The sequence below is a fragment of the Phyllopteryx taeniolatus genome, chromosome 6 (assembly GCF_024500385.1).
Source record: "Phyllopteryx taeniolatus isolate TA_2022b chromosome 6, UOR_Ptae_1.2, whole genome shotgun sequence".
In the NCBI taxonomy this organism is placed as follows: Eukaryota; Metazoa; Chordata; class Actinopteri; order Syngnathiformes; family Syngnathidae; genus Phyllopteryx; species Phyllopteryx taeniolatus.
Genome location: NC_084507.1, coordinates 22,667,414 through 22,679,746, shown reverse-complemented (window position 1 = coordinate 22,679,746; position 12,333 = coordinate 22,667,414). Strand labels below are relative to the sequence as shown.

The 12,333-nt window shown below is 43.0% G+C and overlaps 1 protein-coding gene across 3 annotated transcripts in view; it reads right to left on the bottom strand.

Moving 5' to 3' along the window:
• LOC133479530 (inactive phospholipase C-like protein 2) overlaps positions 1 to 12,333 on the bottom strand; it is a 36,090-nt gene that overhangs the window by 14,727 nt on the left and 9,030 nt on the right. For 2 of the 3 annotated variants that reach the window (XM_061776648.1, XM_061776651.1), the window contains 2 exons: positions 5,929 to 8,412; positions 5,040 to 5,243 (listed from right to left, as the gene is read on the bottom strand). In XM_061776648.1, the coding sequence (XP_061632632.1) occupies positions 5,040 to 5,243; positions 5,929 to 8,412 (2,688 nt within the window). The remainder of the gene's footprint in view (positions 1 to 5,039; positions 5,244 to 5,928; positions 8,413 to 12,333) is intronic. The other variant, XM_061776650.1, reaches the window with a different exon arrangement.

Sequence of the window (12,333 nt, the reverse complement as noted above, 5' to 3'; positions counted from 1 at the left end):
CTTTGTAGCGTATTCAATTAAATATAAGTTGAACATGATTCGCAAATCATTGTATTCTGTTTTTATTTATGTTTAACACAACGTCCCAACTTCATTGGAATTGGGGTTGTACATTATTTATTGTAAATGTAATTTTTTGAGCAATTAATTACACAAGTATATCCAGTAAAAGAACAGGTCATTTAAATAGACACATTCCTCCATCTTGTGATCGGATCGGTGATCGTTTTTTTTCAACTCGCTGATCGGTCCCGAAAATCCTGATCGTGTAAAGAAGAAGAAGAAGAAAAAGAATCACCTTTTATTGTCATGAGCATGCATGCATGCATACGAATTTTGTGCTCTGCATTTAACCCATCACAGTGAACACATACACGTTAGTGGAACACACTGGAGCAGGGGCAGCTGAAGCGCCCGGGCACCATTTTTGGGGTATCAGTGTCTTGCTCAAGGGCACCACAGCCGTGAGAACCTTGGTCCCTCACGGTGGCAGCCGATGATCTTAACCATTGGGCCACGGCTGCCTAATCATTCGTCAAAAGTCTGCTTAAAACCTGAGTTTCTTTCTGAAGTTGTCTGCACTTGGTTGATTAACTCAAAGTAACAAGTCTGATGTAGAATTTGCTTGACTAGACTCGGTAAAAATAAACCTTTAAACGTGTCAATTATCCGTTCAAAGCAATATTAATTTTCTAAGGTTGTCCATACTTGGTTTATGAACACAAAGTATTAATATCCTGTACATGCAGATACCATCGATCATCTTAAAACAATGCCCATTTTCAAGGGTTGTCGACACTTTATTATGGCAAAAAAATAACACAAGGCTGTTGTAGAATTTAGTTTACTATATTCATCCATCCATTTTCCTTACCGCTTACCCTCACTTGGGTCGCAGGCGTGCTGGAGCCTATCCCAGCCGACTCTGGGCGAGAAGCGGGGTACACCCTGAACTGGTCGCCAGCCAATCGCAGGGCACATAAACAACCATTCACACCTATGGGCAATTTAGCGTCAATTAACCTAGAATGCATGTTTTGGGAATGTGGGAGGAAACCGGAGCACCCACAGAAAACCCATATAAGCATGTGGAGAACATGCAAACTCCACACAGGCGAGACCAGGTGTGAACCCGGCTCCTCAGAACTCTGAGCTAACTGTGCTAACCAGTCAGCCACCGTGGTGTCCTCTACTCGATTCACTGCAGTGAAAAGAATCCTTTAATTTGTCAACAATCTGCTTAAAACATAAATTTCCCAAGGTTGTCTGCAAATGGTTTCGTAATGTTAGTAGTTGCTAAATTCAGATGATGGCTTTTCTCCAGCTCCTTTAGAGCATGTGAACACAGCACAGTGATGATTATAATTTTGTTGCAGCACAGTGAAACCGCGATGGTGTATTCACAGCGACGCCACAACTGCAGTCGATGCACTCATCGCTATGGCGCACACTGTCATTAGCTCCACTAGGGTGAAATCAAATGGCCGTGTTATTTCTTTTCAGAGGCTGCTTCATCCTCCAATGCGACAAAGTGCACGGCTCGTTCTCACCTCATCACACGCTTTTTCTTTGGCTTAAACAAAAGAGCAGTACGACATCACCATACAGTTGGGCTGCACAATTAAACGAATTTTAATAGTGATCGCGATTTTGGCTGCCACGGGTAAATGAGACCGATTGTCGGCCTTTTTTTTTTTTCCATTTAAAATGCGGGCACTGCTGCATATGAAAAGTGCTTCATTTTCAGCAGTGCCCGCAATCTAGTCAGCCAGCCAGCAGGGGGCGAACGTATGGTTAAGGCTTCACCGCTCTCCGTGGGCCAACTTCAAAATAAAAGTTTCAAGTGGCATTGATGTCCAATGTCGTAATATTTGAAGCTTTTATTTTTGAGGTGGCGTGTGACGGTAAGAGACTAACAATTGTTGTAGCTGCTGACTTGTGTTGAGTACTTTGCAGTTTGTGACCGTGCACGACTGACCAATGAAGCAGAACAACGGAGACTTACTCATCCTTGACAATTCACTATGTTGACGACGAGGATTTTCAAATGAAAAGTTGGTGCTTATAGCCGAATGTTATTGCGTTTTATGCATTAACTGTATTTGCCTCCCTTAAGTTGCAATTCATGATAGCACTTTGTAATAGCATATTTATTCAGTTAGCCCATGGTAAAGTCGATTTTTTTCTGGGGGTACATCAATTTTTGTATTATTATCTATCATTTATTATTTAAAGATTCATTTTGCACCAAAAACTGGTACATTGTTGAAAAGTAGCGCATTCATAATAAAGATGAATAATTGTGACTAATAATCGTGATTACAGTATTGATCAAAATAATCGCAATTATTATTTTTGCTATAATGGTGCATGCAGCCCTACCATATAGGCTATGAAAGTTAAGCTAGATGTTTTGTTTTTAATATTAACAGTGATTACTACTTCTTTTAGCACTTGTAGGACAGTTAAACATCCGTGTGATACATTTGTCATTTAATATTTTTTAATGTTTTATTGTTTTTATGGTTAGCTTTTGGTTGCTTTTATTCTTGTATGGCAGTTACACTTAATATTAAAACTGAAATTTCAGTTATCGGTTTAAAACAACATTCATTGACCAATGCTGTTGACACATGGTTTATTCACACAAAGTAACAATAGTCAGATGTCAAATTTACTGTATAAGAAAATAAACCTTCCATTTGTCAATTATCTGCTCAAAACATAACATTAATAGTAATAATAAGATAATTTCCCAAGGTTGTCTTTAAAACAAATTTTGCAAGGTTGCCTGCACTTACTTAGTTTATTAACCCAAGGCAACAATATCTTAGCTGTAGTGAAAATAATCCTCTAATTTACAGTGGAAATGCTAATAAACATACATTAGGTTCATATCCCAAGGTTGTCTACACTTGATTTATTAACACAAAGTAACAATAGTCAGATGTCAAATTTACTGTATAAGAAAATAAACCTTATATCCTGATGTCAAATTTATTTGACTCATTGTAGTGAAAATACCTTTTTACTTCTTTCCTTTTTTTAAACTGTGGAATGGTTTGCCACTCCACATCAGACAAGCCTCACCACTGTCTGATTTTAAATCCTTCCATAAAACCCATCTTTTTACTTTTTTTTTTTTTTTAACTCTTTTTACTTTGGCTTTTAACACCAGTTAGCATGTCTGATGTAATGTATGTGTTGTGTGGACCGTGCACTGTATTTTGTTTTATTTTGATTTTACTTATTTCATTTTACGTAGTTTTTAATCTCATTTTATTTTATTGTATTGTTTTTTTATCCTTGTTTTGTACTTTTGCTGCTTGTATTGTGTTGTACAGCACTTTGGGAACCTTGTGGTTTTTTTTTTTAATTGTGCTATATAAATAAAGTGGATTGGATTATTGATATACATACTAATGCTTTGGTTTTGTTTTTTTACAGTTTCACTTTGTATTAACAGTGGTTAACTTATTTTTACACTCACAGGTCAGTGAAAATTTTCATTAAAATGTGCCCCAAGATCAGATTATTATATTACTAATATACATTATTTCTTATTGCAACAAACAGAAGGTGGAACAGATTATAACTGACTTTAGAGGTTCTGGTTTCGTTTTCAGCACACAATCCATCATATGTACAGTACACGTGAGTTCTAGACTCATTCGTACCCCCCCGTTTGCACTTTTTGTCCTCATGAAGGTTTCTTTTTATAAAAGACACACGGGGAAGCCCCGGATTCTCCTCTCGCCAATTAAGAACCACAACCGTTAGTCCCCCCCCCCGGTGGCTCACAAACAGCCCAGTGTTGCGAATGATCTCCACTTTATTTATAGTGCTCCTTGTTTTTATTAGGTCGGTAGCACCTATTAGGGCCTCTGCTTTTGATTGGATTGACTGTGCGCCACTAATACCAGTCACCCACTCTCCCTTCTCTACCCTCCCTAAACTCAATTGTCCTCTTTCCATCACAAACAATTACCTCCACAAGGGTCACCTTAACAAACACAAGCGCACATTACATAATAGTGCACCTCCATGCCGAATAAAACGTTAAACAGCCGTGGCGTTGCGCATTTGATTAGCTGCTAAATTATTCAAAGCGGCAAAGACTGACTACAACATCCGCTCGTCTAATGTGCCAGGAGGCTCTGTGGAAGGGAATCAGTCATGCGTATAAAAAATAAAAAATAAAAAAAAAAAGAAGACAAGGGAAGATGGGGAATGCCTGTTGTGTTGCGTAATGCGCCGGTATTGATTTTATTACTTAACATTAGCTGCGGCGCTATTAGCTCGCCAAGGCCGCTGTCCCCATTAAGAGCGGAAAAGTCACGGTATTGATCGGAACTGAGCGGACGGTGATTATTTTTCCGTGGTGGTGGACGGCTACACATGCGGGATATTTACGTACACGGACAAATGCACCCATCCATCCATTTTCCATAGCGCTTATACTCATTAAGGTCATGGATGAGCGAGAGTCTATCCCAGCTGACTTTTGCCGAGAGAAGCAGGGTAGACTCTAGACTGGTCACCACTCTCCAGTCAATCGCAGGGCGCATAAAGACAAACAAGCATTTACATTCACACCTATGGACGATTTTGAGTTTTCAATGAAGCTAACATGCATGTTTTGGCAATGTGGGAGGAAGCCGGCATTTCGGATTAAACGCACAGGTAGTCTGCCATTTTTGTTTTGAAGGCGCCAATTTTATTAAGTTTTCCATTCTTGAGTTTAATGTCGAACAATGTTTTCCTTCTAATCTCAAGGTACTGATAAATCATGCTATAGTGACACTATCGGTAAAACAATAAAGCCCAAGTGAAAATCTGCATCTCAGCCAGTACAATACATTTAATATCTCATAAAATTCAACTGACTACCATTTAATGGCCTTAAATCTTTGAAATTGTTTTATCTTTTTACCTTTAAATACATTTTTCAAACCCCACCGACACACCGATATGGTTCCCACTCAAAGTACTCATTATCAGTGCACTGCTTAAGAAACTTGACTTTTCGTGCTACTCACCAAGTCGTAGGTGGTGACCACCTTTTTGAGGACCTCGGGAAGCAGACCTTGGGGCTCCATGATGGGATAGTGGTCAGCAAGGTTGAAGAGCAGGAGCGGGCCGCTGTCCGGTGCGCTAAGTCGAGGGGAGAGGGCCAGGATGCACTGCTTGAGGTTGGCCACGGCCGAAAGGCCACACAGCTCTTTAAAGGGCACGATGGCATTCTGCAAAGGGGGACGACAAATCAGGAAATGACTACTTCGGTGTCATGTTTTGTAATGTCTGGTCTTCAGGCCAGGCAGACAGTCTGGAAGAAGTTGCAATTTGGTTGCACTTAAATGACCTTTTACAATTGTACACCTCTGAACCACTACAGACCTGTAGGTGGCAATAATTTGCTATGGAAATTGGGTATATGGACCAACTCAGGAAGGGCATAATAACTGAATCAGTGATCCTTAAGAATCCTGTCAATTGTGCAGAATTGATTGCCCCCCCCCACCCACACACACACACACACACACACACACACATATTCGGCTCTGCCGCTCACCTGGTTCCAATGTCGTCAGTCTGCCCCAGTCACCATGGTAACGAAAGCTTGGTTAGTGTGTGTGTTATGTGCTCTTAAGGCATTTTGATTAAAGCATGTCACAGACAAGTTATTAAGACATCTGGGGACGGTTTTAAATTATGGAAAAAACAAAACAAAAAAGAATTATGTCTCTTTTAATATTTTATCCTTGGCCCATGTGCAAGCGACCCTTTTACAAATTTGTTGGAAACACGGTCGTTTTGGCCAGTTAGGAACAAAACTGAACAACTGGTGATCGAAACAATTTATCAACCTGATTTTGAGGAGCTGAATGAACAGACTGAAGTGACAAAGTGGTTCAAAAAGTGTCTGACCTGCATGTTTTCTCTGAGGTCCGTGGCCTCCCTCAGCGGCAGCGTAGCCGTCTTAAAGACGTCGTCCAGGGCCTTGATGAGCAGCACCCTCATGCTGGCATACTCCCTGCTCCTTTTGCCCTTGCGCACAGACAGGCCTCTCTTGTGGGGCTTGCCACCGCCCCTCCGGTTGGTGATGGCCACATGGACGAAGAGCAGGGTGTGCGGCAGGACCTCGCCAGTGAGTGACTGCAGCGGAATGTGGCGAAAACCCGGCTGCAGGCACTCGAAGGGAATGGTGTACTGGCCGATGAACTCGTCCCCGATGTAGTCATCGTCCAGCACCACAAAGCGCACCATGGCGAGCTCGGGCAGGTTGATTTGGAACTCAAAGCTCTCGTCAAACAGCGGATTGTCCCCGTTCTGATTGACCGTCTTAGTCCTTTGCTCGGCACAGTCGGCAGGAATGCCGTGAATTTCCACGTACACGTAAGGATCGACCACGTCCCCTTTGGCACCTGAGCCTTTGGGCTTGGGGAAGTTCTGTCCACTGATGATCTTAATGTGCAAGAGTTGTGGAGAGACACCAGGCACTGAATCTTTTGTGTTGGCACTGAAATACGACACCTGCTCACGCATAATTGCCGGCCGCAGGACGTAACCGCAGTTCCCATTCTGCCGGAACCACCCGATGTTCAAGTCCATCATAAGACCGGGAGTTTGGTAGTTCATCGCCACGATCTGGCAACCGCACTTCCAGAAGTCCTGCGGGTTCATGTTGCTGGAGTCGATGCGCATGGGACTGGGGTAGACCCGTGCCAGGAACTTCTTGTTGTAGTTAACAAACTCTCCAGGAAAGTCGCTTGCGCAGCGGCCGGCGAACACCTCGTTGAACGAGCAGAGCTCCCAATGCTTCTGGCCCTGGAATGATGTTGGGAAATCCTTGAACTCCACGGACTTGCACAACGTGACCAGATCAGAAAGGTCCTTCGACAGCTGGAACTTCTTGGGCGCGACCGTCTGTTGTTCGGGCGAGTCGATGCTCATTCTCTGCGACATCTCCGCCCCCTCATCCTCATCTGTCACCTCCCCCTCAGAGGCAGTGCAGTTGGTGCCGAGTTTCTTACCCTTCAGCAGGATCTTTCCCTTCAGATCTGAGGGGGATGGGAGGTAGCAGTCATCAGATTTAGGGGGATCCAGGCTGAGTTTATCTCCCAGGATCTTCTTGAGGTGCTGAAACATGACCTTCTGTTGCTTCAACGAGCAGTGGTTCTCCAAACACAAGATGAGTGGGAACTCAGACGCGACAAAGGCATACTTGTTGACCACGTCAATGGCGCTGCGAAAGACAATCTGCGAGGTCATGGTGTGACCGGTGTAAATCACAGGTTCATTATCAGGTCCGTCCCAAACGTCCAGCTCGACACTGCGACAGCCCATCTTCAGGGCACGGATGTACCCAGTCACGTCAGAAGGACCCCTGAACTGATCTTCTATAAGGTACGTGTTGTGAGACGCATTGATGTAGTAGTGTGACAACGGCTGGTTCATGTCTTGGCACACGGTTTTGTGCTCGGGGTCAAATATGTGGCACTCTGGAGACAGAAGATAGTTGGTGAATCCGTCCAGAGAGAGCCAGCCTCTGAGCCGACCCTCCTTGGACGGCTCGTATTTCTGGATGACCTCGACGCTGGTGTCCTCACTGACTTGTGCCATGCCCTGCTCGGCCTCCAGGAATATCATTAAGTCCTTCGTGTCCAGAAACTCCTTGTTGCTGGAGAACTGTACGAAGAGAAAATAGATTTCTGGCCTTGTGCAGAGGTCATGAAAGACCTCTATGAATTCGTCTCTCGTCACCTGAGAGCCGACCTTGTCTTTTACTTTGTGAAGCTCCTTGAACTTCAGCTCGATTTTCACATTTTTAAGTCCTGGGTTCAACTTTTTGACCAGCTGCACAGCAGCGCATATTGTTATCTGTTGACTGTTGTTACCATCCGCTTCGCTAAAAAGTTCACCGAGCCAGGACGATCGCATGTTATTCTGACTGCTCTCTATCATGTTCAGCGTATGTTTCCCGTCGGAGATCAGGTACCTTAGGCCCGTAATCCAGGTGTTGGCTACATCTGCAGTGTTGGCCACCAAGTCCAAGGACTCATAGTTCTCCCCAAATATGATGGAGAACGCACAGTCCTCTGAGATCTGGTCGTAGGTTCCGTTGGTTCTAAAAGTATCCGTGTTCTTCCCCGTGCGAACCTCCTTGATGGACTTGATGTCGATCTTGGCCTTATCAGACTCCTTCTTGGAGGGCTCCCACCGCAGGGACTGCATGTCAGCATCCAGCAGGAAATAACGGTGGTAGATGCGCGAGTTGGAACGCACCTTTTTCAACTCTGAGCCATCCACCATGGCGGTGATGCAGTCGCTGGCGCTGCTCATCTTCTTCTCGGTGGGCATGCTGCTGAATGACACAGTCTTCTTCCTCTCCTTACGTTGTCTTGAGGAATCCTGTGAATTTAAAAAAAAAAAAAAAAAAACTTATGTGTGAAGGGGATAGATTGACTGCAAATGAAAATTTGAAAGATATGTCTCTGAGCAAGTTATTATGAATTTTGACTCATTGTGGGGGCGGTTACTGTGATGTCACAAACTGATTTATAGAGTAACTGCCCCCACGATGAGTTTGACATTGACAAGATCCAGAGCCACTCAAGCCTCAACCGGACAACACTGCGCAAAACACTAACAGGTAAACTGAGCTGGATTGAGTTTTGTTGGATGCACAGATTAGTTTCTGCTAAGTGGCAAATACTTGACTGCTCTGTGAAGTTGCCAATGCAGTGGGGTTTGGGGGATGGGGTCGCTATTTTTTCTCGTCAATGTGTCCGCTTTATGCACCAAATGCATAGATCCACTACACTAAGTGTAATCTGGTGGCTTGGTGATGAAGTGTTGCCTCAACGAGGAAAAATGTTAAATGTTGTCTTTGTAGGGCTAGCACATGCTTTTGTAGTCCGCAATCACTTTTTGTTACATTGGGGGCTCGGCCCACTAACTCTGCCCCGAGTTATCATGGTAATGAAATCTGTACTTGCACTGGCCTAGCAATATATGGTGTGGGGTTATGGTGGGTTCATTTGCATGAGACAGGACCACCCGCTCAAACCTGCCTCATTTAGAAATAGCATGCTATAATTAATTATCCTTGGGGTATTTTGACAAAAGCAAGTAGATTGAGTTACATAGGAACTGTTTCATATTGTGAAACAGTTCCTATTGTGAAAAAAAAAAAGAGTAACATGTCTTCTTTACATCCAAAACTGCCAGCAGCCTAGTCATCTCCTGAACTGTGAACATATTTTGCACATCTGACGTTAGCGACACACTACCAGCACCTGTCACTGTACATTACTGAAGTTCCTTTCAGGAGAGAAAAGTTACCCACACGAATCAACTCAAATTCTCCAGGCGGCGTTGACATTTTCAGTGAACCCAGTTCCTTTTTTTCCCCCCCCCTTTTTTTATTTCCCCCTCGTCGCCACAGCAGCAGGTTCAGCACAAGGGCAAACATATATATTGGGAACTTTGCGGAGTTCAGGGAAAGTAAAATTGCTCTCCAGCTGTCAGGTAAATGCTCTTTTGCTGCTCATTTCCGTTTGGGTGTTCAATGAAAAGGATCCAAATCTCCGTAGTCTAATACTGTATCGTCAAACTCATAGGATTCTTTGATAGTAAGTGTTTTATGGATTTTTATCACCACTTACAACAACTAAAGTCAAACTTTTCCTGTTCTTATGGACAGAATCCTCAGGTTTAAGGAAGCCAAATAAAAACAACACATTTTAATAAATAAAATATATTAGGATTGGGCAATTTTGGCTTATACCAATCTTTTGTTTACTAGTACATCAAAAAATGTCCATGTGTCACTAGGGGCCAGCTGTGTGTTTAACCATCAAAAAATGTGTTACATTGGTGTTTACCGTACCAATTACATTTTTTTAAAAAAACAATGTGTGTCAACTTGATGCCCAACATAAAAGGACAGTTCGCAATTTTTGTACTAATATTCTTGATCTATAAAACAATTATGAAACAGTAAATAATGTCCAATTATTTAACATGTTTTCCAAAGAATATTTGTTGAAAATTGTGTCTGTGGCATTTTAAGACCCTTTCAGAGTACAAGTGTCCCTTTTAAGGATAGTGAAGGTCTTGATTCAGGAAATTTTAAGAATTTCTTTTTTTACTTTTAAAGTATCTGAGAACTGTCGTCGCCCCCTCCCCCAAACTCTATAAATCCATCTAGATTATTCAATATCTGTACATTGTGATCTTACACAGGCATACTTACCACTAATGTTGACTAACAACAAGTCACATTCCACTTGCTGAGTGTATGAATTCAATCGTTAAATGCATGAGCGTACATCATCCTTATGACCAGGGGAAAGAATGCAAGCATGTTAACGCAGAGTCAAAACAGCGGCGTGCTAATGGTTTGTGTCTACTTCCTGTAGATTAACCTCCACTTCCTTAAGGTCAGAATTGTTTTTCCTGTCCTGTCTCACCGATCTACTCCCTCCTAGGCATCGTTCCCTTACATTTTCTAATGCAAATAGTTTTTCTAAGGCGGGGGGGGGGGGGGGGGGGGCCATTTGAGCAATCCAGGAAACGAGAGGGTGAGGCGAGGAACACTTGTGTAACTCAGTTAACACTCCAGCTGATGCAAGAATAAGCAATGTGCACACACACACACACACACACATCAGCAACAGTTGCAAGAACATCTCCAACATGCCAGCGGTTCCCACACCTGGCATACGCCCGAACACAGGAAGTGACAACGAGACCCTCTCTCAAGAGTTGGGGGTTGGAAATAAATTAATAAACACACAACTTGTTGTGCTGAATAAACAAAACACCTTGGTCTTCTCGGAGCCAGGACGTGACGGTCACATGAGATGAGACAAGCGTCAGCTGTGTGACTGGCTTATGAATGCTCAATGTAGACGTTTATCAACATCAGCATGAGACCCCATTCATGAATGGGAAAGGTGGGGGGGGGGGGGGGGGGGGGGGGGGGGGGGAAGGAAGCGAGATGGGAGCTACCAGCGATGAACATTTGATTTATATCCCTTGATCAACAAAGAGCGAGATTAAAGTCCCTCTAAAGCGAAAATAAATGTCATCTAGACATACCAGAGGAGAATGTTAACAACGCTGCCAAATTTAAATGATTAAAAAAAAATTGAGACATAAAAATGGTGAAAAATCATGTTCTCTTCAAATAAGGGTAAACCATGAACTGCATATCTCCTCAACCCTGCTCTCTGATTGGGCAAAATTTCAGTCAAAAAATAAATAAATAAATTCCACCAATGAGCTCATGGGGGCCAAAATTCCGAGAGGTTCTCCAAGTCAACACGTCAAAATTACCATGGCGTTTCAAACAGCGTCACATGCCCGAAAAACTTGACTTAAATACTGCAAAGGGAACATTAGTCATGAAAAGAGCAGTATGGGCAGTAAAACAATTGGTTTTTTCCTGATTTTATTTGTTATGGAGGATTTTACAGGTATTTGAAGTGCTCATTCCAGGTTTTTAGAAAATTTGGTGGCCACTTGTCACGTTGCTACAAGCACTACAACCTGGAAAAAAATGGATGCTACTTTCTTCACTTCCCATTTCTTACATGTTTGAGACGCAAAAATATATCCACTCAAAGCCTCCGGTGGCTGGCCACTGAGTCCTTGAGCAGCTTTTCCACACCGTGACAACGAGGCGCTCTAAAGCCGCCACGCCAGCATGAAGCCCGTTCACTTTAGACTATCCCTCTGAAATCCTCTCTGAACACTGCACTCTCAGAGCGCAGTGAGAGTGTCAGATTGATTTTCTGAACATTCATACATGCTCTTTATTGTATGAAGTGATTATAGCTGAAAGAAGATGTCTGGAGTCTCCCTTCACCAGGCGATAGCTGCTGCGATCACTGCGTGCATGACCCCACTCCCGTTCGCCACAGCAAAGTTCAAAGTAAACGAGTGACTGTAGCGATCGTTGTCAAATAACACACATCCAGAAAGAATGTCTCCAATCTCCTTTTTTACCACTTGCCATATGTCCAATTGTATATGACAATTCCCATCATCAGGAACGGTGCTGCTGTAAGCCTGTTGCGTGCATGATGCAACAGTCACGCACTGACATTCTCCTTCAATTAATGTCTCGCTGCTTCTGAAAACAGTCCACCACGAGTCCACACAAGGGACAACAAACACCAAATGACAAAAAAAAATAGAAAAAATACAACGCTTAAACAGCAGAGCTCTTGAATACGGATGCCTAGTTCACATTAATTCACTTTTCAAATTCTTTAATAGATAAGTTGTTTTCTCTTGTGAGCAGGAATGAAAAATGCAAAGGTG